Here is a 23999-nt window from a genome sequence, read left to right on the forward strand (position 1 = left end):
TCCCATGGGGTCTTGAAAAGAATGTGTTTTTGCTGTTGTTAGGGAAAGGATTTTCTGTCCATTAGGTCCTATTGGTTGAGGATGTGTTAAGTTCTTTTGTATCCTTGCAGATTTTCTATTTGTCCTGTCGTCAGTTGTTGAGGGAAGAGTGTTGAAGTCTCCAACTGTAACTGTGGATTTGTCTGTTCCTTTTTTTCACTTCCATATGGTTTTGGTTCACATATTCTGCAGCTTCTTTGTGGAAAGAATGTATGATTACTATGTCTTTTTGGTGGACTGAGACTTTATCAATGTGTAAATTTATGCCTACCCTTTGTAATGATCTTTCCTCTAATGTCTACTTTATCTGATGATAATGTAGTTGTTCTTGCTTTTTTGGATAATATTTTCTTGGTATATATAATTTGGTTGGAAGTCTAGAGTCCTCACTTGGCTGTTGTTGATGGGGTTAGTAGTGGAACGTGATTTTCTTTGGTGTTTAGTTGAGACATGAATATTGTCTAAAAGTTTTCTGTGTGACTGGCTGCCCTTCTGATCACTGGGCTACACAGAGAAGGCTTTTTCTCAGGGCTTTATTGTTTTGTTTTGGTTTGGTTTTGGTCTATGCCCATTTGTGCTTCTCAAGTACCCAGTTTGGAATATAGGAGGCAAATGGAACACATAGGGACCTTATGTCATTCCTTCTGCCTTCTTCTATGCACTTTTCGTGTCTCCTTATATTTATTTATTATATTCAGAGTTTTTAGTCATAAATCATGGAAGGACTAGTGGATTAGTCAACTTGAGCTGCCATAACAACGTACTATATATTGGGTGGGGTTTTTTTTTCTTTTTTGTACTAAAGTAGATATTTTAGACTGAATCCTGAAGCCATTAAATTTTATTTCTTATTTATTTATATACAGTGCTGCTCCCAAGAATAATTCAAAGTGATCTTAATAGATGCATAAAAATGGAGACACTTATTTCTCACAGTTCTGGAGGCTGGAAGTCCAAGATCAAGGAGCAAGCCAATTCCATTCCTGTTGATAGCTTTCTTCCTGGCTTGTAGATTCCTGCCTTCTCACTGTGTCCTCTTATGGCATATAAATAGGAGTCGGGGGTGGGGGGAGAAAGATGGGAAGAGAGATATCTTCTTATAAGGTTACCAGTCCTATTGGATTAGAGCCTCATCCTTATGCCTTCATTTAACCTTAATTACCTCCTTTCAACCTTTAAGCCCTATCTTCAAGTACAGTCACATTGGGAGTTAGGGATTCAATATGTAGATTGGTGAGGGGTGGAGGGGGACAAAAATCAGTCAATAGAAAATAGTTAAAAGTATGTCTTTCTATAACTGAAAATCTGAGCTCTATTTTTTATTCTATCAAAATGGTAAAAAATGCATTTGTGACTATAATTGTTTTAATCTTAGATAACTTTCCAGACGAAACATGGAATTTTTAAGGCTCTTAAATGCTCTTATTGTATTTTGTGAAATTTTTTTCCAAGCATGTTATACCAACTTGGTTTACTTCTAAAGAAAATTAGGTTCACTTCATTCCCAACAGCTGTTTTTATTTTACCTCTTTGGCCTAAACTTTGCACACTTTCAAAAAAAAGAAAGGAGGGGCGCCTGGGTGGCGCAGTCGGTTAAGCGTCCGACTTCAGCCAGGTCACGATCTCGCGGTCCGTGAGTTCGAGCCCCGCGTCAGGCTCTGGGCTGATGGCTCGGAGCCTGGAGCCTGTTTCCGATTCTGTGTCTCCCTCTCTCTGCCCCTCCCCCGTTCATGCTCTGTCTCTCTCTGTCCCAAAAAATAATAAAAAACATTGAAAAAAAAAATTAAAAAAAAAAAGAAAGGAAAGGAAAGGGGAAAATAAAGGAAAAGGAAAAGGAAAAGGAAAAAGAAAAGAAATTAGGCCCCAGTATTATATTCCACTTAATGTAAACCAAGTTTGGTTTTTATAATTCATTATAAACCTTTTTGCTTCAGTGTTTTGGTAGAAATAGTATCATTATGGGCAGGAAATTTTTAGATTGACTTCTTGAAGACAAAAATAATGTTTTTTATCTTTTTTTAATATGTCATAGCAAGTGGCAGTTTTTGAAAACATATGCTTAGTTTATTTAGGCATCTTAATCATTCAGATTAATGTTGATCAGTTTCTTTACTATCTTCAATCTGAAGAGAAAAGCTCCCTTAAAAAATTAATGTGGTCACTTTTTAGCCAGTTACGTTGGCAAGGACTCAGGCCCCCTTTTATTTAGGGGGTTCCCAAGCTCATAGAGATCTCTGGAGTACAGGTGGGCAGAGTTGGATATTGTTACCTTTACCATCATGTTTTCTAGTCACCCTGCACACACACAAATGCGAATTTCTGCATATAATTTATAGTCTTTTAATACATGGTCATACCAATGGCAGAATACTTTGTCTTCCACTGACAAGGGTGATTAATTTTTTTCCAATTTTCTCTTTGTTTCATATATCTAGAGTCAGAAAAGGTGTCATGGGCTACATAGTTCAGGAATGAAAAATTACTTCTTCTTTCATTGACTTCTTCACATCAATTTATATAGGCTACCTAAAACACTGTGTTAGAAGGAATGCCCAGGCCACAAGCAGACCTTGGAAAACGGAGATCATCTCTCTTTTTCCCACATGGGGCCCTGGAGAGTTCAACGAGCTGTTCTGTGTCACAAAACTAATCACCCACCAAGGCAGGAGTAATACATGTGCTTCCTCTTGCTTGCCCCCTAAGAGGTGGGGTGAAACTGAGAAAGCTGGCATGGTGTGGGAGTGCTGCTGTCAGTGAGAAGTGGACTAAGAAAGCACTTACTTTTCAGTGCAGGAAAATGAAAAAGAAGTTTGCCTGTTTCAGGCTGTGCTGGGGGAAGCTGCCTTCTGGGTCTAGTGGGCTGAAGGTTCGTTCCAGTCTGTCCCATTAGGAAGCTTCTTTGTGCCCTGTTCAAGCTCCACAGGTGGTAAATCTGTGTTTGAGCCATGTGATTTCTGCAGCCTGACAAATAGGACAAGGAGAAGTGTCCATGGACAAGGGCTGTACAGCTGTGACAGGAAAGCCACAGGACTCTGTTCTTTCCTCCCACTGTCCCCTCACTTCCCTGCCCTCCTCTCCCACCAATGCTGTTTCTGCATCAACACCAACGTGAGCTCTTGTTCTTACAGAAAATGGTACAAAGACTCTATAAGGAATGAAACAGCAGAGAAAGCAAGATGGAACTCACTTAAAAAGTGTACACATACACAAAAACAAAAACCCTGCTAAAGAGGAGTTGAAAATTAAAATTATAAAACAAAGAAACCATTCACTTGGAACAAATGGAAAACACAGCAAATAGATTTAGATCTAAACTTTAGATAATTGAAACTAACAAATATTTTTAAGAGAATTAAACATGATTAAGAATTGAAAACACAAGAAAAGAGGAATGTACCATTTAAAAAGCAGCTTTAAGGGGCACCTGGGTGGCTCAGTCAGTTAAGCGTCTGACTTTGGCTCAGGTCATGATATCACGGTCCACAAGTTCGAGCCCTGTGTCAGGCTCTGTGCTGACAGCTCAGAGCCTGGAGCCTGCTTCAGATTCTGTGTCTCCCTCTCTCTCTGACCCTCCCCTGTTCATGCTCTGCCCCTGTGTCTCAAAAATAAATAAACATTAAAGAATTTTTTTTTTTAAAGCAGCTTTAAAAAGTCAAGCAAGGGGCACCTGGGTGGCTCAGTCGGTTAAGCGTCCGACTTCGGCTCAGGTCATGATCTCACGGTCCATGAGTTCAAGCCCCACGTCGGGCTCTGTGCTGACAGGTCAGAGCCTGGAGCCTGCTTCAGATTCTGTGTCTCCCTCTCTCTCTGACCCTCCCTCATTCATGCTCTGTCTCTCTCTGTCTCAAAAATAAATAAACATTAAAAAAATTTTTTTTAAAAGGTCAAGCAGGATTAACAGGGGTGAGAAATTTAACCATCAAAATTAAAAACTCAGTGGAGGCATTGGGTATCATGAGACATAGTCGAAGAAGAGGCTATTTCCTGAGTGAATTATAGCAAGCTAAATAGATGGAAAATATGAAAAGAACAGTGAATAATTGCAAAAAAATCTAACACTTCTGTGATGTTTCTGTGTGCCAGGTCCTGGTCCAGATGTCTTACATATATTAACAACCTTATGAGAAAGGTACTATTATTATTCCTATTTTGCAAATAGGGTAAAATAGGAATAAATAATCATGATCATAATCATATTAAAGCACAGTGTGTCTGAGGTCATGCAGAAAGCAGATATGCAAGCCTGAATCTAAGGGATACCATGTACTTAATTCTGCAAGACATGGAGTATGGGTTCCTCTCATATGTAGTGTTCCCACACATGTTTGCTAGTAAAATGGAAATAATAGAATGTGGGAGAAGTTTCACGAGATTATTCTGAAAATAATCAGAAGAAAGGTAAAATTGTGACTTGTATATAGATATAAAAAATGAACACATGTTCAAGAATTTATTTTACTTATATAACTGACAGATGTTAGAGCCAGTTCAAAGGAGAAGTTAAATCAGGAAGATTTATATGGAGGAGGGGAATATTGAGATAAATTGTAGGTGGACACAAAACTTGTTTATCTACAACGCACAGAAAGTAAAATCACCACCAGTTAAATCACTACCAGACAGCATATAATTTATACATCTATCAATTGCTTGCAGCTTACAAAGAACTGCTAAATAGCTCAAACACAATGACAGGGTAACTCAGAACCGTGTGTTAGCAAGGATACAGTTTTTCATTGAAACAACACTTTTTTTCAACATAAGCCGTGTTCCAAAAGAGTGGCTGAAAATTTAATAATATTGATGAAAAACATAAATCCTCAGATTCAGGACATACAAGTCTGAGGAAAGGTAGATAGTAGGAAATGAGCCCCTAGACATACCATTCTAAAAGCTGCAGATCATTCAAAGCTAAGGAGATCCTAAGAACAATGAAAGAAAAAAGGGCAGCTTACTAACAAAGATGTGACAATTAGACTGCAGACCTTTTAGAAGCCACAGTAGAATCCATTAATAAAAACAAGAGAGAGAGAATATTGTCTAAGTACTGAAAGAAAATAATTATCAACCTAGAAGTCTTTCCCCAGCCAAATCATTTTTTACATGAGGGGCAAAATCAGACATTTTCGGGAAAACAAAGACTAAAAAAGTTTCCCATGCAGTGGGAAACTGCCAGAAATACTACTATTAAGGAAACTACCAGAATAAACATTTAGGAACAAGGTTTGAAAAGGAATGGTAAGCAAAGAAGTTGGTTACAAAGTCAGGTAAATACAAACAAATTAGAATATATAAAATAATAATGATGAACTTGGAGGTATTAAAAGCAAAGAGATTAAAATGCTGGAAATAATTATGTGGAAGGCAGTACTTGGAGAGCAAGTGCAGGTAAAACACTGTTGTACTTAAGTTGCTCTGGCAGGGCATAGAGTTGTCATTTTTGAGTAAGACACATTAAAAATATAAGAATAACCATCAGAAGCGTAAGAATATAGTGAACTTTCAAACAGGTAGAGAGCAAGTAAGGAGAAAAATAAGGAAAACACAAGAAACCCAAAGAAAGGAGACAAAGGAGAGAGAAACTGAAAGCACAAAATTAAGTAGTAGAAATAAAACTAAGCATTAGCAACATAGAAGATAAAAGTAAATGGATTAGGTAGCTAGGTAAAAGTACCGAGGTTTCCCAACTGTATATACTTTTAAAAATCCAGCTATTGGCTGTTTGGATGGAACTAAAGCACTTAAGTACATGAGACAAAAATAAACACACTAATTAAAATAAAAAGTAAAAAATGAAAAGACGATACCTGACAAACAGGAACCAGGAATGAGAATGGCTGTATTTACAACAGGAAAACAATAGCAACAAACAAAACAACCCCCCCCCCACAAAAAAAAAAAAAAGAAAACAAAAAAACACAACACACACTGTAAGAAAAAAGAACAACTAAAATTCAAGGTAAAGTCAGTGATAAAAGAGAAACAGTTTCTAACAAATCATGAGGCACCTGGGTGGCTTAATTAGTTGAGTGTCTGACTCTTGATTTTGGCTCATGGTTCATGGGATTGAGCCTCACATCAGGCTCTATGCAGACAGTGCAGAGCCTGATTAAGATTCTCTCTTCCCCTCCTCCCACTCACACACACACACACACACTCTCTCTCTCTCTCTCTCAAAATAAATAAATAAACATTTAAAAAAGGACTATATAACAATCTCACATGTATGTATGCAATAAACACAAAATATCTTTGAAACAAATAAAGACAATTAACAGACAAATCCATAATTATGGCAGAAGATTTTGATGTACTTCTTTCAGTAATTGATAGTTTAAGAAGAGAAAAAAAAAAAAAAACAAGGATACCTAAGTTTTTAACTACACAGTTAACAAGACTTATCCAATATATAAATATGATAGTTAATAGAGATATACATAGACACAGATATAGGAATAGATTTATCCTTGTTTTACTAAAAGTAAATATCTGGAGAACTAAATATCTTTAGTGTGAGAGTGTATGTGTGTGTCTATGTGTCTTTGTTTCTGTGTGTATGTAGGGGGAATATGTAACCTTAAATATTTACATTATAAAAGGTTTTATGGAGTATTGCTTGGCAATCAAAAAGAATGAAATCTTGCCATTTGCAACTAGGTGAATGGAATTGGAGGGTATTATGCCAAGTGAAATTAGTCAGTCACAGAAAGACAAAAATCATATGACTTCACTCATATGAAGACTTTAAGAGACAAAACAGATTGACATAAGGGAAGGGGAACAAAAATAATATAAAAACAGGGAGGGGAACAAAACAGAAGAGACTTATAAATATGGGGAACAAACTGAGGGTTACTGGAGGGGTTGTGAGAGGGGGGGATGGGCTAAATGGGTAAGGGACACTAAGGAATCTACTCCTGAAATCATGTTGCACTGTATGCTAACTAACTTGGATGTAAATTTTAAAAAATAAAAAATAAAAATAAAAGAAACAAAAATAAAGAAAACATTTTAAAAGGAAATTTGTGAGTTAATCACCAATCCCAAGAAGTTAGAAAAATATTAATATTAAGTAAATAGAAGGGACAACAAAGAGTAGAAATACATTAAACAAGTAAGATAGAAATCAAGAAATAAACTGTTTTTAAAAAGAACTAATAGGGATGCCTGGGTGGCTCAGTCAGTTGAGCGTCTGACCCTTGAATTCAGCTCAGGTCATGATGCTAGGGTTGTGGGATCGAGCCTCAAGTTGTGCTCCATGTTGAGTGTGGAACTTGCTTAAGATTCACTCTCTGTCCCTCTGTCCCCCTCACCTGCTCATGCTCGCTGTCTCTCTCTAAAATAAAAAAATAAATAAAATAAATAAATAAATAAAATAAAAAAATAAAGATAATTAAGAACTAATAAAATGAACACACCTCAGAGTAATTATTTAGGAAATAAAGAAGATACAAACAAATGTTTATTAGATATGTAAAGGGTTTATAACCTCCAACAGGCATTTTAAAACAAGTGAGACTTTACAGAAGACCATGGGGGAGGGGAAGGAAATAAAAAAAAAAGTTAGAGAGGGAGGGAGCCAAACCATAAGAGACTCTTAAAGACTGAGAATAAACTGAGGGTTGATGGGTGTTGGGAGGGAGGGGAAAGTGGATAATGGGCATTAAGGAGGGCACCTGTTGGGATGAGCACTGGGTGTTGTATGGAAACCAATTTGACAATAAATTTCATATATATTAAAAACAAAAACAAAAACAGGTGAGATTAATATAGACAACTTTATGCCAATAAATTTGGAAATTTAGCCAGAATTAACTTTTTCTAGAAAAATAGAAGCTGGTTCTACACAAAATAGAAAAAATAGACAAGAAAATTGAATCAATATATATTTCTTAAAAATAGACTTTATTGGGGTTCCTGGGTGGCTCAGTAGGTTAAGCATCAGACTTAAGCTCAGGTCATGATTTCACAGCTTGTGGGTTTGAGTCCTCTGTCAGACTCTGTGCTGACAGCTCAGGGACTGCAGCCTGTTTCAGATTCTGTTTCCCTCTCTCTTTCTGCCCCTCCCCTGCTTGTGCTCTCTCTCTCTGTCAAAAAAAAATCAACTTTCAAAAATAGACTTTATTTTTTAGAGCAGTTTTAGGTTCACAGGATAATTGAGTGGAAAATACAGAGATTTTCCCCTATATCCTCTGCCCCCACATTTGTATAACCTCCTCCATTATCAACGTCTCACATCAGAGTGGTACATTTGATACAGTTGATGAACTTACATTAACACATCATTATTACCTAAGTCTATAGTTTCATTTAGGGTTCACTCTTCATATACGTTCTCTGGGTTTGGACAAATGTATAATAACATATATCCACCATTGTGATATCACACAGTAGTTTCACTGCCCTAAACATTTTCTACCCCACCTACTTATCCCTCCCTCACCACAACCCCTGGCAGTTTTGCCTTTTCTGGAATGTCTTATAGTTGGAATCCTACATATGTAGCCTTTTCAAATTGGCCTAGTAATAAGCATTTAAGGTTCCTACATGTCTTTTCATGGCTTGTTAGCTCATTTCTTTTTATTGCTGAATAATTTCCCATTGTCTGGATGTATCACAGTTGATTTATCCAGTCACCTACTGAAAGACATCTTGGTTGCTTCCAAATTTTGGGAATTATGGGTAAAGCTACTACAAACATCCATGTGCAGATTTTTGTGTATTACATACATAAGCTTTCAGCTCCTTTGGGTAAATACCAAGGAGTATGATTGTTGGATTGTGTGGTAAGAGTATGTTTAGTTTTGTAAAAAACTGCCAAACTATAGCCCCAAGTGACTGTACCATTTTGTATTCCCACCATTAATGAGTCAGAGTTTTTCTTGCTCCATATCCTTGTCAGCGTTTGGTGTCAGTGTTCTGGATTTTGGCCATCTAAGAAATGTTTCTCATTTTAATTTGCATTTCCCTAATGACATATGATGCGGAGGAGAATCTTTTCTTATGCTTATTTGACATCTGTATATCTTTGTTGATGTGTCTGTTCAGGTTTCTGGCTCATTTTTTAATTAGGTTGTTTTTTTTTTTTCTCCTTATTGTTGAGTTTCAAGAGTTCTTTGTGTATTTTAGATTATATTCTTTATCAGGTATGTCTTTTTCAAACATTTTCTCCACATCTGAAGCCTGCAATTTCATTTTCTTGGTTAATATGTTTTGAAAAAGAAAGGAAAAGTTGGGTTTTATAGGCAAGTTCCATCTAGTGTATAATGTCAATTATGAATATACATGTATAAATCTTAACTACAATATTAGCTCACTAAATCTAGCAATAATTAAAAATAAATCCTATCAAATTTAGTTTTCTGTTAGAAATATAAGTTTTGTTTAACTTTAGAAAAATCCATTTATATGAATCATCCTATTTACAGAAAGTAGAAAAATTATGTGATCATCTTGGTAAGTGCAGAAAAATCAACTGACAGTGTTTAATACCCACTTGTGAAATAGAATAAAACTTTTGTTTTAAGTTTATTTTTTTGAGAGAGAGAGCACACATGGGCAAGCTGGCTATTGGCAGAGAGAGAGGGAGAGAGAGAGAATCCAAAGCAGACTCCTCACTATCAGCGAGGAGCTCGAACACACAAACCATGAGATCATGACCTGAGCTGAGATCAAAAGTCAGACACTTAATCAACTGAGCCACCAGGCACCCTGAAATAGAATACAACTTAATTTCACTTGATGTAAGGTCTTTACCCATTTAAAGTTGAAACATTTAGAAGTTTCTGTATGTGGAACAAATAAGGATAATCATTGTTATCACATATCTTAACAATGGTATGAATTTAAGTAGTAATGAAAACAAAGGAATAAAACATCAAGTATTAGAAAGGAATAAACTACATTATCATCATTCATAGAATATGCAATTTCTTTACATAAAAAAAAAAAACTTTTAGAGACTACCTAGACAAAATATATTGGATATAAGACAAGTGTAAAAATATTGAATGTATTTCTTTACCCATGTGACAATTAGAAAATGTAATTTAACAAATTTTATTTCCAATATCTGCAAGTGTTTATAAGTGCCAATAAAAATAAATATAAGAAAGACCAAAATAAATGATGAGTTATATCATATTTATATGAAAATTGAATATTGCAAAAATGCCCAATTTTCCCAAACTATTCTATAAATTTAATGTGATTGCAACTGAGGTCTCAACAAGGTCTTAGTGGGAGTGGACAAGTGGATCCTGTAATTTACAATGATGAGTAAAGGGTAGGTGATGCAACATTTAAAAATTTTTTTGGGGGCGCCTGGGTGGCGCAGTCGGTTGAGCGTCCAACTTCAGCCAGGTCACGATCTCGCGGTCCGTGAGTTCGAGCCCCGCGTCAGGCTCTGGGCTGAATGCTCGGAGCCTGGAGCCTGTTTCCAATTCTGTCTCCCTCTCTCTCTGCCCCTCCCCCGTTCATGCTCTGTCTCTCTCTGTCCCAAAAATAAATAAAAAACGTTGAAAAAAAATTTTTTTTTAATTTTTTTTAAGTTTATTTATTTTGAGAAAGAGAGATAGTGAGTTGTGGAGGGGCAGGGAGGAAGGGAGAGAGAATCCCAAGCAGGCAGTACAGAGCCTGATGCAGGGCTCAAACCCAATAACCATGAGATCATGACCTGAGCTGAAGTCAGATACTTAATAGACTGAGCCACCCAGGTGCCCCAGTGATACAATGTTTAAACAAAAGAACAAAGTTGGGAGACTTACTCTGCCAAATACCAACATTTCATTATGTTGTAGTGATTAAGATGATATTGTACTAGGTCAGAGATAGTCATATAATTCAAGGAAGAAAATAGGGAGCTCAGAAACTTGATACATACTGTAATAACATTTTCTTATTTATAACATGGTTATAATACATCCAATGTTACATTCAATTATTATAATAACATCCATGTTACATGCCACTTAACATGTAAATTGGCGGATAAAGAACAGATTGAATATATTGCTCTGGAAGCTTCCAGCTGATGCCCAGATATCTGTCCCCTGGGATCTCTGACAGGTAGAAATGGCCATAAAATTTCAGTTTTGCTCAAGACTTTTTGTTCACAGACTGTGATTGGCCACATTGCTGGTAGTAGACCTTTAACATTTTAGAGTAAAATGCAGAACTAAAAGTATCCCGAAAAAGGACTTACTACTCTTTTTTTTTTTTTTTTTTTATATAATTTATTGTCAAGTTGGCTAACATACAGTGTATGCAGTGTGCTCTTGGTTTTGGGGGTAGATTCCAATGATTCATCGCTTACATGCAACACCCAGTGTTCATCCCAACAAGTGCCCTCCTCAATGCCCATCACCCATTTTTCCCTCTCTCCTACCTCCCCATCACCCCTCAGTTTGTTTCCTGTATTTAAGAGTCTCATATTACTCTCTTTTGAAAAAAAAATCATCTATTCTAAACAGACTGTTTTCCCCTCTGAAATCTAAACATACTTTATATCAGAGATGTCTTAACATGTAATTGATAGCTTTTTTAAAAAAGAGATTTAAAATAAATGATACCTTGATCCACTGTCTTTTGAGATAAATTGGCTCTCTGTTTCTTCCCCCTTTACTTTTTTTCCTTCCAATGTTTTTATTTTATTTTTTAAAAAATTTTATTGAGATATAATTGACCTATAACCGTATGTAAGTTTACTGTGTGCAATGTATTGATACAAATATATATTGCAATTTAATTACCACTGTAACATTAGCTAATACTTCTATCACATCACATAATCATTATTTCATTTTGTGGTAAGAACAGTTGAGATCATTTTTCATCTCTTCTGCTTTTCCGTCCTTCTTTCAAGGACAATGTGAGCTCAGAGGGAATGGGGCGGATTGTACATGAATCCTTATTCATTAGAGTCTTCATGAACCCACATACCTAGTGCCTACCCTCTTTGGTACAGCAGGGTGACCCTGGATTTTTTTTCCTCTTTCTTTCAGAATTACCTGCATGTAGAATCATAGTTTAGTGAGTATGTGGCCTGTTGGGAGTTGGCTTTCTTGGCTTTCTTGATGGCTGGTCACCCTGTTCTTCTCTCTCAGGGCACTGACAGCCAGACTCCAGGACCAAAGGATTCTGGGGGTGGCATGTTCAGTTTCTTTTCCCTGGCTTGAGGCTGAGCTCCTCCATGCTCCCCAGTGGGGGTCACTGCTGTAGGGCAGGCTAAGCAGGAGGCTGCACTGAGCTGGGTTCAGAGGTTCTGCTTCCCAGGCCAGGAGTCAGGGGTGGAACTAGGCACAGAGCAAGCCCTAGGGAATGGAAAACAGGAAGAAATCTAATCCCAGACCTCCAGGGTTCACCTCTGCTGGCCCGTGCCTTCAATGGCTTCTGAAAGCACAGCTTGTAATTAATTCCATAAGCATTGATTGACTCCTGGATCCTGCAGTCATAGCCACCCACAGTTTGCTCTCAAGCCTCCATGCTAGCCTTTGCTGCTGAGGCAAGTGCTAAGATAAAGTGTTGGGGCAATACCTCACTCACCTCAGGGTCCAGACAAACCACACCTTCATGACGTTTCCCTCTGTCTAGTTAACCTCCAGATATGTGATCAGATCATGCCTTCTGTTGGGGATATAGCAACTTTCCTTTCCACCTGCTGGAGTTCTGCCCATCTTTAGAGCATATCCAGATGCCCTTTCTTCCTGACCACCCCACTAAGGACATAGGGCCTGAACCCTGAATATTTAGGCTAAATATCCCTCCTGTCCATGGTCACTTTGCAATGGCCAAGGCCCATTGCCCTTGTTGCCCCATCAGTGGTGGGGGGGGGGGGGGAGGAGCCTGTCTGCCCTTCGCTGGCTGGACAAGGACCCAGGCAGCTAGAGAGAGGAGCCCTCAAAGGTAATGAAGGGGCCATGTACCTAAGTTGTCAAGAACTCTGTGAGCACATCGTGTTCTAATATATATTAGTATATATATTCAAACTGTTTAATACAGAAAGGTTCACATGCACAACAGAGCAGAAAGAGGAATAAACTGAGTCCTTGGACCCATCCCAACCCATGGTTATCAGTTTCTGCTGGCTTCAAGGCTGTGTTACCACATGGCCTCATGGTCACTATCTGCTGCCCCCCCCCCCCCATTGTACATCACTGAATGCACATAGTGCTGGGCCGGAAGCCAAACAGCACTGACACTGTCACCTCCTGTGTCACTGCAGTGGTTTCGGGTACTCATGTTTCATAGGGACTTCATTACCTGCCTTGGAGAGCTGTTTTCAGACTCCGTTTTTAGCAATAGGGCCCTTTTTCAAACTTTATCTCCAGTTATCATGGCCAAAACAGATAAAGTGGTATTAACATACAATTATTACAGGAGTTTACTTTTATATCATTTATATATAAAATGGAAAAGAATTATAAAACTGCCAAAAGAATATAAAGATTTGAATTTTGATAATGATGACAGAGTTACAATTCTGTTTGTCTTCAATATTCTATTTTGGTTGGACCGCATTTAAAAATCAGTGAGTCACGTAGGTAAACTGTTGGCTAATGGAAACAGATTTTTATCTTGATTTTACTCATTTGTCTTGTGATCTCAAGAGTCTTCAATTAAAATTGATCCAAATGTATGGAGGAAGAGCTTGGAGGAATTTTTTTTTTTTTCCTTCCAGAATTGAGTCACTGATCTAACAGATGATCACAGTCTTTGTTATAAATGTAAAAATCAGGGAAGAAACCCAAGCTTAAAATAAGCAAAACTATGTATCCTCTGTCATGAATCGCACAGTGCTCTCAGTTGTAGCTACAGAGGTGGAAACATGTGCTGGTTCTGAGCTGGAATTGTAGGCTCAAATGTGAAGTTTTAAAAAGAGCAGTGCAAAACTAAAGTCTTACTGGGTAACTCATTCACAAGAGGTTTATAAATACAGCATAACCATGCCAAGAGAAGTTTTAGCTTAAACTTCCACGAAAAAAGGAGTTAAATGGGCCACATGCATTAATCCACTGGTAGGTAGTCTATTCTGAAGAGTTAAAATTTTGTAAAAATTTGAGAGGGTTTGGACTTTTATTAGCATTTTAAAATACAAGGAAATGAGATGTTGGAATAAACATTTACAGAAACTCCAAAGCACATCCACAGAATCTCACGGTTCCTGAGAACTCAGTTTGAAAATCATGATATGATATAAAGTGATTTTGTGAAGGTCCACATTTTCAGCTATTTTGTGCCTAGTCCCTGTTTATCATGTGATTCATTGAGACAGTCGGGTACAGACCACAGTCAAGCAAAGAATAGTTGCACCTTGAGCCTGCCCCCTCCTCCTTCTCCCTTTGTGTGTGCTCAGAGTTAAGGAGGTGGGTGTGTCCTTCATCTCAAAGGATTATCCTTTTGTGGTGGCTTAGTCTCCCTCTCTTCCTTCCTCCTCTGCACATCATCACATTTTTGTTTCATATTCACACCCTGACTTTTTTTGTACAGTGTTTTCCGCAGAGTTTGTGGTTGACATTTCTTTTTCTTATTACAGTGATTTTTTTTAATGTGTCTTTAATAGAATCTGTGGTGTTTTCCAGCTTATTTCTTCTCTCCATTGCTCTGAATCTACTTGAGTCTCTTCAGAGACACCTCATATCTTGCTGTAATGTGTAAACACACCCCCTCTGTGCCTTTTCTAGGTCCACTGCACAGCTCATCATGGAAATCCATTTTCTTGATCCCTAGTTTTATTTATTTATTTATTTATTTATTTATTTATTTAATAATTTTTTATTTAAAAAATTTTAATGTTTATTTTTGAGAGAGGGAAAGGGCAGAGAGAGGGGGAGACACCGAAACTGAAGCAGGGTCCAGGCTCTGAGCTGTCAGCACAGAGACTGATGTGGGGTTCGAACTCACAAACCGTGAGATCATGACCTGAGCTGAAGTCAGACACTCAACCAACTGAGCCACCCAGGCACCCCAATTTATTTATTTATTTAAATGTTTATTTATTTATTTTGAGAGAGAGAGCGTATACACGAGCAGGGAAGGGGTAGAGAGAGGGTGAGAGAATCCCAAGCAGGCTCCACTCTGTCGGCGCAGAGCCCCAGAGCCATGGGACCAGATCTTGAGCCATGTTATCAGGACCTGAGCTGAAATCCAGAATCGGACACTTAACCCTCTGAACCACCCACCTGCCCTCACACTTAGTTTTAGTTCAAAAGTTTATTTCTTCTTTTTCAGTATTCACCCTCATTTTCCTAGAGCTCATCCTCAAGTCTAGCACGTGGGACACAAGCTCTGTAAGGCCTTTAATGTTCTTGAAGGTGCCTCTCTTTGCCTTCATGCTTGACTGGTTTCTTTCAGCCCTAGAATTTCTCTGTGTGATTTCTTTGGCCCCTCCCTCCCACCCATTGCCCCTGTTGTTTCTCCAGCAGCTGTTGAGTGAGTTCTCCTGGCCTTGTACTCTGAAGGCCCTCTTCATCAATGTCTCACATTTCATCTTTGTGATTCTTATCAGCCAGACCTCTTACCTGTCTATAAACATTTATTTCATAAGTCAAAATTTAATTTTCGTATTGCTATGTTTTACTAAATGCAATATCCTCTTGAATTTCTGTGAGGATATTACTTTTTTAAGGAGAAAATTTTTTTTGTTCCTTTTGTTCACTTCTTCTTCTTGGATCTTTTCTGTGTCTTTAATTGTGTCTCTCATGCTGAGTGCTGTCCTCAAATATGTTGTGACTCTGAGTTTCCCTTTCAGAGGACCTCGGGATTAGAAAAGGCTGCCCCAGCCTCTGCAGAAGTATGCAGCCTTACTACAGGTCCCCAGTTGCTAAAAGGAGAGGAACTTAACTCCTTGGTGCTAGCATTTTGACCCAGCTGCCTGTATTTTCTTGAGGGAGTTCTGTTTCTTTTTATTTAAGGATAGCCAGGATTTGTTTTAATGAGGTATGCTAAGAGATGCAGACACAGAAGTAGCTGTCACGGAGGAAGCAGTTTTTATTCACAGTTCCCTAGAAACAGGAGGCATAGCACACCATGCAGACCCACACAAGAAAACACCGGGGTGGGTCAGGAGGCAGAGGGAGTGAAGGGGGAACATGGGCAAGAGCCTTTGTTGTGGTTTCCATGGAATGGAACTGGTGAGGCAGGATGAGCAGAGTTAAGATTGGCCAGTGTGAATAATTTCAGTGGGCTCTGGGCGATAGGGGCTGTCCCTAGCTGTCTGGTACCTGGCCCTCTGGTTATTAGGGCAGAGGGACAGAAGCCTAGAATATGAAACCCTGATAAAGGAGGTGGCTGGGGTGTGGGCTCTGGATTTGATGGTTTGCATTTGAGGGATACACTGGTGAACAAGTTGTCTGCTATCTCTGGGAACTGGCTAACCTGGGAGCGGAAGGGGGGCACACTTCATCCAGGGTCAGCAAAGTATCATAATACAGAAAATAAAAGACATGGATAATAAGGGCTGTTGACTTTAATTGTTGTTCTTTCTTCCTGTTTTGTGTCTTCTTCCCATCCCCTTTATAGAATTTGTTAAGTGCTGGCTGCAGGAGTTTCTGAACATGGGCAGGGAGGGGGCTGGGGAGGATCTATCTAAAACTTATACCTAATTCTTCTCTCTCCACCTGCCCACATTCCCGTCATTGCTGTTCATGGCGCCCAGTATGCCTCTGGGCTCTGCCCATGCCTGGCAACCTCCTGCACTTGCAGCTTCAGTCATTCAAGATGTATTGGATAAGCATCAACCAAGCATTGGGCACATTCAGGAGACTGGAACTAGAGCTTTGAGGACAGTGGATCAAAATCCATGCCTGCATGGGGCTGTCAATGGCAGAGAGCTTCTACCCTACAGATAGATAGAAATTTCTCATCTGCTCCTGTCCTATGAAATTGTCTTCAGGATTGACTTTTGCTAAGAACTTTGTTTTATATGCATATGAAAATCACAGTTCATATGAAATGAGGGGGTGGTGGTGGACATTGGCCTCTACCAACCTCTGCTCTGAGATCTCCCAGGCAGGCTGTGAATGGTGGCATGACCCAAGCGCGAAGAGTAGCACCTGCCAGAGCTATTCCAGCACAGTCACGACAGACCTAAGGGCATGGGAAACCCACTGCCTGGCAGTGCTGACTCATGAAATCCTTTTTGTGTTTCTAGTGCTGATGAGCGATTTGATGCCACATTCCACACCAACGTGTTAGTTAATTCTTCTGGGCATTGCCAGTACCTCCCTCCAGGTAAGATCCACTTCCTTTGTCCTCCTGTAGTTAGACAATTTCGGCATGTTTGGGGTGCTAATCCCCCAATGGTTGCTCACACTAGTGGTGGGCCTCCTTTGCCTCATTCACAACCACCCCTTCCTGTTTTCTTCCCTGTGTGCTTGCATGTATTTCCTGAACTTGATGATGCCATCTTTCCCTTTTTTTTGTCTTGGGGTCATGGCTCAAACTGTCTTTGGTGGCATGTGTCATATGTTCTTATTGTGTGCCTCATGTTCTTTAAATTGAATCCACAGTGAATGTAAGTCCCCCTTGTCAGGTCATTTTCAGTTCTCCTTAAAACCTGCAAGCTGGGCAACCCTGGCCATTCTCTCCACCCATTTCAGCTCACCATTTCCCCTCCCACCAGACTGCGTATCTTGGCAGGTGCTGCTCTTCAGGTGTTGGGGCGAGATGGTGGACTTGCTGGCTTCTTGAGTGTGTGTGTTACAGAGGACTTGGGTGTTGGGTATAAGAACAAGTGATTTCAAAGCGGGGCTCATCAATGACTTATTCCTAACTGAGCTTCTCTTCTCCTTCCCAACCAGTTGATGGTTAACTGCTTCCTGGGATTGGTTTTTTTCCCAAAAGCCCATCATTTCTGTCAATTCACTGGGCCCTGGGCTGTTCACTGAATAATATAGAGCATGAGGACCCTGGGTTTTAATGCTTTGAGGCATGTAGGTATTAACAGAGTTTTAGAAATCTTTGAGATGATTTTTTACATGTTCTTTCCAGGATTATTTCCCCACTGCAACCATTTAACTTCCTGCTCCCAGGCAATCTGCAACCACCCCCCACCTCACCACCAACACACACACACACACACACACACACCATACCCACACACCTACCACTCCCTGCACAACACATACATGCATACACATTACACACCACCTACCAGAAAATGTCCAGAGTTGCCCAGATTGCAGGTTTTAAGGAGAACGGGAAATGACCTGACAAGGGGGACTTGCATTCACTGTGGATTAAATTTATAGAACATGTGGCACACAAAACACCCCACATATATACCTGCCCCATACACGTACATGCACCACACCACCCCCCGCATACACACACACACCTACACCACACACACACCTACACACACCACACCACCCCCTACATACACACATGCCACACTATACCCACATACCTACCACCCCCAACACAACACACACACACACACACACACACACACACACACACACATACATTATACACCATACACATACCACAAACCCCACATATACACCCCACACACATACCTCCCTCACACATACCCACACACCAACAACACACCCCCCCACATACACACACTGTACACCACACATATACCTTCTTATTCATTTCACAGCACAGCAAAGCTGGCCTTGCCTCCTGAGTTGTTGCTTAAATGCTCTTCCTCCTTAGTGGAGGATAAGCATCCCATGGGCAGATTCCATGTTTATACACCTTAGAACCACCACTAATCAACCAGGTACCTGTCCATAAATGAATGTGTAAGTGATTAAATCCATCAAAGGCAGGTAACTCTCAATAATGTTTGTACAGACTGAAGAGCTATAGATTTTCAGGTTTTCTGTCTTAAAGCACGGGCTTCCATTTTACTTTCCCCAGTTCCTTCACCCCTCCCCCAGCCCAAGCAGGCTTTCCACCTAACAGTAGGCCCCTTGGAGACTGAAGCTATGGGATGAGCCTTCCATCACATGCACAGACATTCTTTTTCACCAGGCTGTGAGTTGCAGCTTTTATTATGAGGGCTATTTTAGAAAACTATCTCCAGTAGTCATCAGTATACAAGAATATGGTGTTACAGATTGTTTTGAAGGCTGAAGCTATTTTCAGCTACAAGAAGCAGTACTCCTGAGCCCCAAGCTGCCTGTGTGCAATAGCCCCCTCTGGGGCTTCATTCCTGTGTCCCAGCCTCCATGGCCCCAGGAGCCTGGTAAGGACAGGCATGTTGTGCTGTGAGTGTGGGAGTCTTCCATACATTGGCAGGAGAAGTTTGGAGCTTTCTGGCCTGGGGCAGCAAGACTGTGCCCTGGGGGTCATGTAGAACAGATCTGGGATGATGTTCTGTTCATATAATGAAGCACAGGCAAAAAAAAAAAAATGTTTTGGGTACAAGATTTGAAATAGAGACTTGCTTATGAAATTACCTTCTTTTCTATTTCATATTTTTATAACAGCTTTATTGAAGTATAATTTATATATCATACAATTCACTGCTTTTAACTGCATAATTCAATGATTTTTAGTGAATTCACAGAGTTGTACAGCCTTTACCACAATCTAGTGTTAGGACATTATTTTTTTAAGGTTATTTATTTTGAGAGTGAAAGTGCAAGCAAGGGAGGGGCAGAGAGAGAGGGAGAGAGACACTCCCACACAGACCCCGAGCTATCAGCGTGTAGAGCCAATATGAGGGTCCATCTTATGAACCATGAGATCATGACCTGAGCTGCAACCAAGAGTCAGACGCTTAACTGACTAACCCACCCAGGTGCTCCTAGAACATTTTTTATCACCCTGAAAAGATCCTTTGTGCTGGTCTGCAGTTAATCCCCATACTCACTGCCAGCCTCAGGCCACCATTGATCTGCTTTCTGTCACTAGAGATTTTCTTTCTCTGGCCATTTCATAGAAATGGAATAATTCAGTTATAGACTTACATTTTCTACAGGCAATGTAGGTTTGAAGGGATCTAGCCCATTAATGGGAGGGCAGTGTCTGTATTGACTTCCAGATGCCCATGAACATTGGGTGTAACACTGAACATCATATTTAAAGAGACTTGAGGGGACAGGAAGTTATTACCCTCTCCTAACTTGGTTGTGGGGTGAGGGTTGTGTTTGCAAGGCTGTTACATCCCTTCCTCCATTCATTCTTTTTTAAATTTAGTAGCAGAAATGTACAGAGCTGACTCTGTCCGCAGGGATAGAGGCACCCTTAGTTACCTCTTTGTGCCTTCTCTTGCCTTCTGGCCTTTCTCTGGGCAGGGAGGAGTACATGGGCATAAATTGCTAGAAGGGTTTATCTGATCTCCTCTCTGACCTGGAAGAAATTCACTCCCAACTTGTCTTAGCTTGGACTTACTCTTTTTCTTTGTTTTTATTTTAATTTTTTTTACATTTATTTATTTTTGATAGAGAGAGACAGAGCACAAGTAGGGAAGGGGCAGAGAGAGAAGGAGACACAGAATCTGAACCAGGCTCCAGGCTCTGAGCTGTCAGCCCAGAGCCCGACATGGGGCTCGAACTCACAAACAGTGAGATCATGACCTGAGCCGAAGTCAGACGCCCAACGGACTGAGCCACCCAGGTGCCCCTGGAATCACTCGTTTCAATGGAAACTGTCACTTGTGCCCAAGCGCTATGCCTTCAATTTAAACTTACCAGTCTTTGTTCTGTTCGTAATCTAGAATTTAAACTAGTTAAAATTATTCCCTACATACATTTCTAGATAACGAAGTATTTTCTCAATTTTTAACATAAGGAAAATGCCCACGCTGCGCCCCGCCCCCCCACCAAACAGAGACACACAAACACACACAGACACAGACACACATATTCTTTCATATTCATATCCCTTTCATATTCTGCTTCTAAATAAACCCTTTGTCATTTTTATCAATTTCTCTGGGATTTTTTTCTATTCTTCTTTCTTATTATTTAGAGATTGAAGATACACAGGCATGACAAGTTTACAGAACTTCTAATTCTTTGCACAGAAATCCCTCAGAACAGTCTTCGATGGAGCATAAAGGTGTTGTCTTTGAATTAAAAAAAAAAAAAAAAAAAAAAAAAAAAACAAGAAAGCTTCACCCAAGTTTTCTTTCTAGACATCTCCCAAAAATGTCCAAGCTTATTCTGGACAGGTCTAGCTGTAGTTTGGAGGAGCAGGGGCTGAATGCTTCTCTACTCACCCCTAGTCTAGATGCCCAGAAGCTTACGTCACCTCCTCTCGAAGGGAACACAGGTGGGTCAGAACAATGTGTGCATGAGGCCCTCCTTAAAAAGACGTGCTGAAATCATAAGTAATGTATTGTATAACTCGTCAGCCCTTTCCTAGGCCATGAAAAATAGGCACTGCATATTATGAACAGCATATTGAGGATCGAAATCAAAGGATTGCTCTGTATGTATTTATTTATTTGAATTATTTATATTTTAAATTTAAAAATATATTTTTTATATTTAAAAATTTTTAAACATTAATATATTTATTTTTGAAGGAGAGAGAGAGAGCATTGCGGGGGAGGGGCAGAGAGAGAGGGAGACACAGAATCTGAAGCAAGCTCCAGACTCTGAACTGTCAGCATAGAGCTCAATGCAAGGGTTTGAACTCATGAACCGCGAGTTCATGACCTGAGTTGAAGTCAGACACTTAACTGACTGAGCAACCCAGGCGCCCCTGTATTTTTTTGTATTTTAAAATATATTATTTATATTTTAATTTTTGTCCAGCTTCATTGAAGTACAGTTGGCAAATGAAAATGTAATGAGGTGTACAACATGATGACAACGTACATATACATTGTAAAATGATTTCCACAATCAAGTTAACATATCTATCCCCTCACATGGCTGAGTTTGGTTTTGCTTTCCATGAGAATGTTTAAGATCCACTCTCTTAGCAAATTTCAAGTATACGGTATTTTTAACTAGAGTCAGCATGTAGTACATTTGAGCCTTAGAACTTACTCATCTTGTAACTGAAAGATTGTCCCCTTTGACCAACCCCTCTCCGTTTCCCCACCACCCCCACCTCCTGGCATTTCAACACTTCTGTGAGTTTGGTTGCTTCCTTTTTTTTTTTTTTTTTTTTTCAAAATCTACATATGAGATCACATAGTATTTGTCTTTGGTTTATTTCACTTGGCACAGTGCTCTCCAGCTTCACCCATGTTATTGCAAATGACAGGATTTCCATCTTATTTTAAGGCTGAATAGTATTATCCATTGTGTGTGTGTGTGTGCGTGAGAGAGAGAGAGAGAGAGAGATTTGATAATCTTTGCCTTTATTTATTTGTCCATCAATGAATACTTAGGTTGATTCTGTGTCTTGGCTATTGCAAATGATGCTGTAATGAACACGATGAACATGGGAGTGAAGATATCTCTTCCAAGTAATGATTTTGTTTCCTTCAGATATATACCCAAAAGTGGGGTCACTGGATCATATAGTAGTTCTATTTTTAATTTTTTTAGGAATCTCCATATAGTGTTCTTAATGACTGCACCAGTTTACATTCCCACCAACAGTGTGAGATGCTGTGTATTTAAAGCAGTCACCTTCCATTTTAGTCACCTTCCATTTCAGTTTTTCTGGCCGTTTTCATTGTCCACGTAGGCATATTCAAGAGCTCCTGTTACATTGATGTGCGCTGGTTCCCCTTTGATGTGCAGCAGTGCAAACTCAAGTTTGGGTCCTGGTCCTACGGAGGGTGGTCCTTGGATCTACAGATGCAAGAGGCGGATATCAGCGGCTATATCCCAAACGGAGAGTGGGACCTTGTGGGTAAGTCTAGCAAAGACATGAGACCAGTGGCCTTGTAGAAAGCCACTTTATTCCTGTGCTGACTTTAAAAGTTTGGGATTTTCCACTCTGCTTTTCAGTGTGAACATTTATTGAACCCTGCAGCAATCTCTGTAATTTACTGAGAGCTATACAATGAGAACAACAACCAAAAAAAAAAAAAAAAAAAAAAAAAACAATTAGAAAATTCAATGCTTTCCATGAAAAGTATGTAGTTAAACAAGTCAGTGCTAGTAAAGGCATCTCTATATTAGAATCTGCTCCATTCCTAAAATCAGGCTGGACAGTAAATTGCAATTCGTGGGAAACTATATTTGATGATTTTAAATAGAAAAACAATAATTACATTTATAATGGTGTAAAGCTTATAATGTATTATTTATAATCCTGGTGTCTTAGTCCCTTCAGGCTGCTATAATGGAATACCATAGACTGGGTGGCTTATAAACAATAGAAATTTATTTCTCACAGTTCTGAAGGCTAGAAGTTTAAGATCAAGGCACTGGCAGATCTGGTGTCTGCTGAGGGCCTGCTTCCTGATTCATAGATGGCTGTCTTCTGGCTGTGTTCTTACATAGAAAAGACTAGGGAGTTTTCTGGGCCTCTTTGAATAAACAAATAGTTTATTCAAACACTGATTATCCAGGTTTTTAGCACTCAACAAACCCCATGGTCATTTGTGTGATATGCTCATTAAAATAAACAAGCAGGGTAATTTTATTCAGACAATGGTTCTTTCCCACCCCCTGCTAATGGAGGAATCCCAGGCAAGCGGAGTGAGAAGTTCTATGAGTGCTGCAAAGAGCCGTACCCAGACGTCACCTTCACAGTGACCATTCGCCGCAGGACCCTCTACTATGGCCTCAACCTGCTCATCCCCTGTGTGCTCATCTCTGCGCTGGCCCTCCTCGTCTTCTTGCTCCCTGCAGATTCTGGGGAGAAAATATCCCTGGGTAAGTGTCCTGATCTTGGGTGGGAGTCTGCAACAGGACAGGAGGCCTTGCCTCCAGGTCAGTGCTGTAGGGATCACTGTGGACAGTGCAGGACTTGTCACGGCTCTGGGTGCAGAGATGTTGCAGAGCCTTCTTGGTGCATCACACACTGACCTGCCAGCCCAGGGCATCTTCCCGACACCACAGGCTCCTGATCTAGGCTCCATGCTGGATGTC

The 23999-nt window shown here is 39.7% G+C and overlaps 1 protein-coding gene across 2 annotated transcripts in view; it reads left to right on the forward strand.

The window, feature by feature from the left end:
- Positions 1–23999, forward strand: part of CHRNA7 (cholinergic receptor nicotinic alpha 7 subunit) — a 115952-nt gene that overhangs the window by 80132 nt on the left and 11821 nt on the right. For both annotated transcript variants that reach the window (XM_011282725.4, XM_019831978.3), the window contains exons 5-7: positions 17189–17268; positions 22645–22812; positions 23589–23783. In XM_011282725.4, coding sequence (XP_011281027.1) covers positions 17189–17268; positions 22645–22812; positions 23589–23783 — 443 coding nt within the window. The remainder of the gene's footprint in view (positions 1–17188; positions 17269–22644; positions 22813–23588; positions 23784–23999) is intronic.

The sequence above is a fragment of the Felis catus genome, chromosome B3, assembly GCF_018350175.1.
Source record: "Felis catus isolate Fca126 chromosome B3, F.catus_Fca126_mat1.0, whole genome shotgun sequence".
NCBI classification, from domain to species: Eukaryota; Metazoa; Chordata; class Mammalia; order Carnivora; family Felidae; genus Felis; species Felis catus.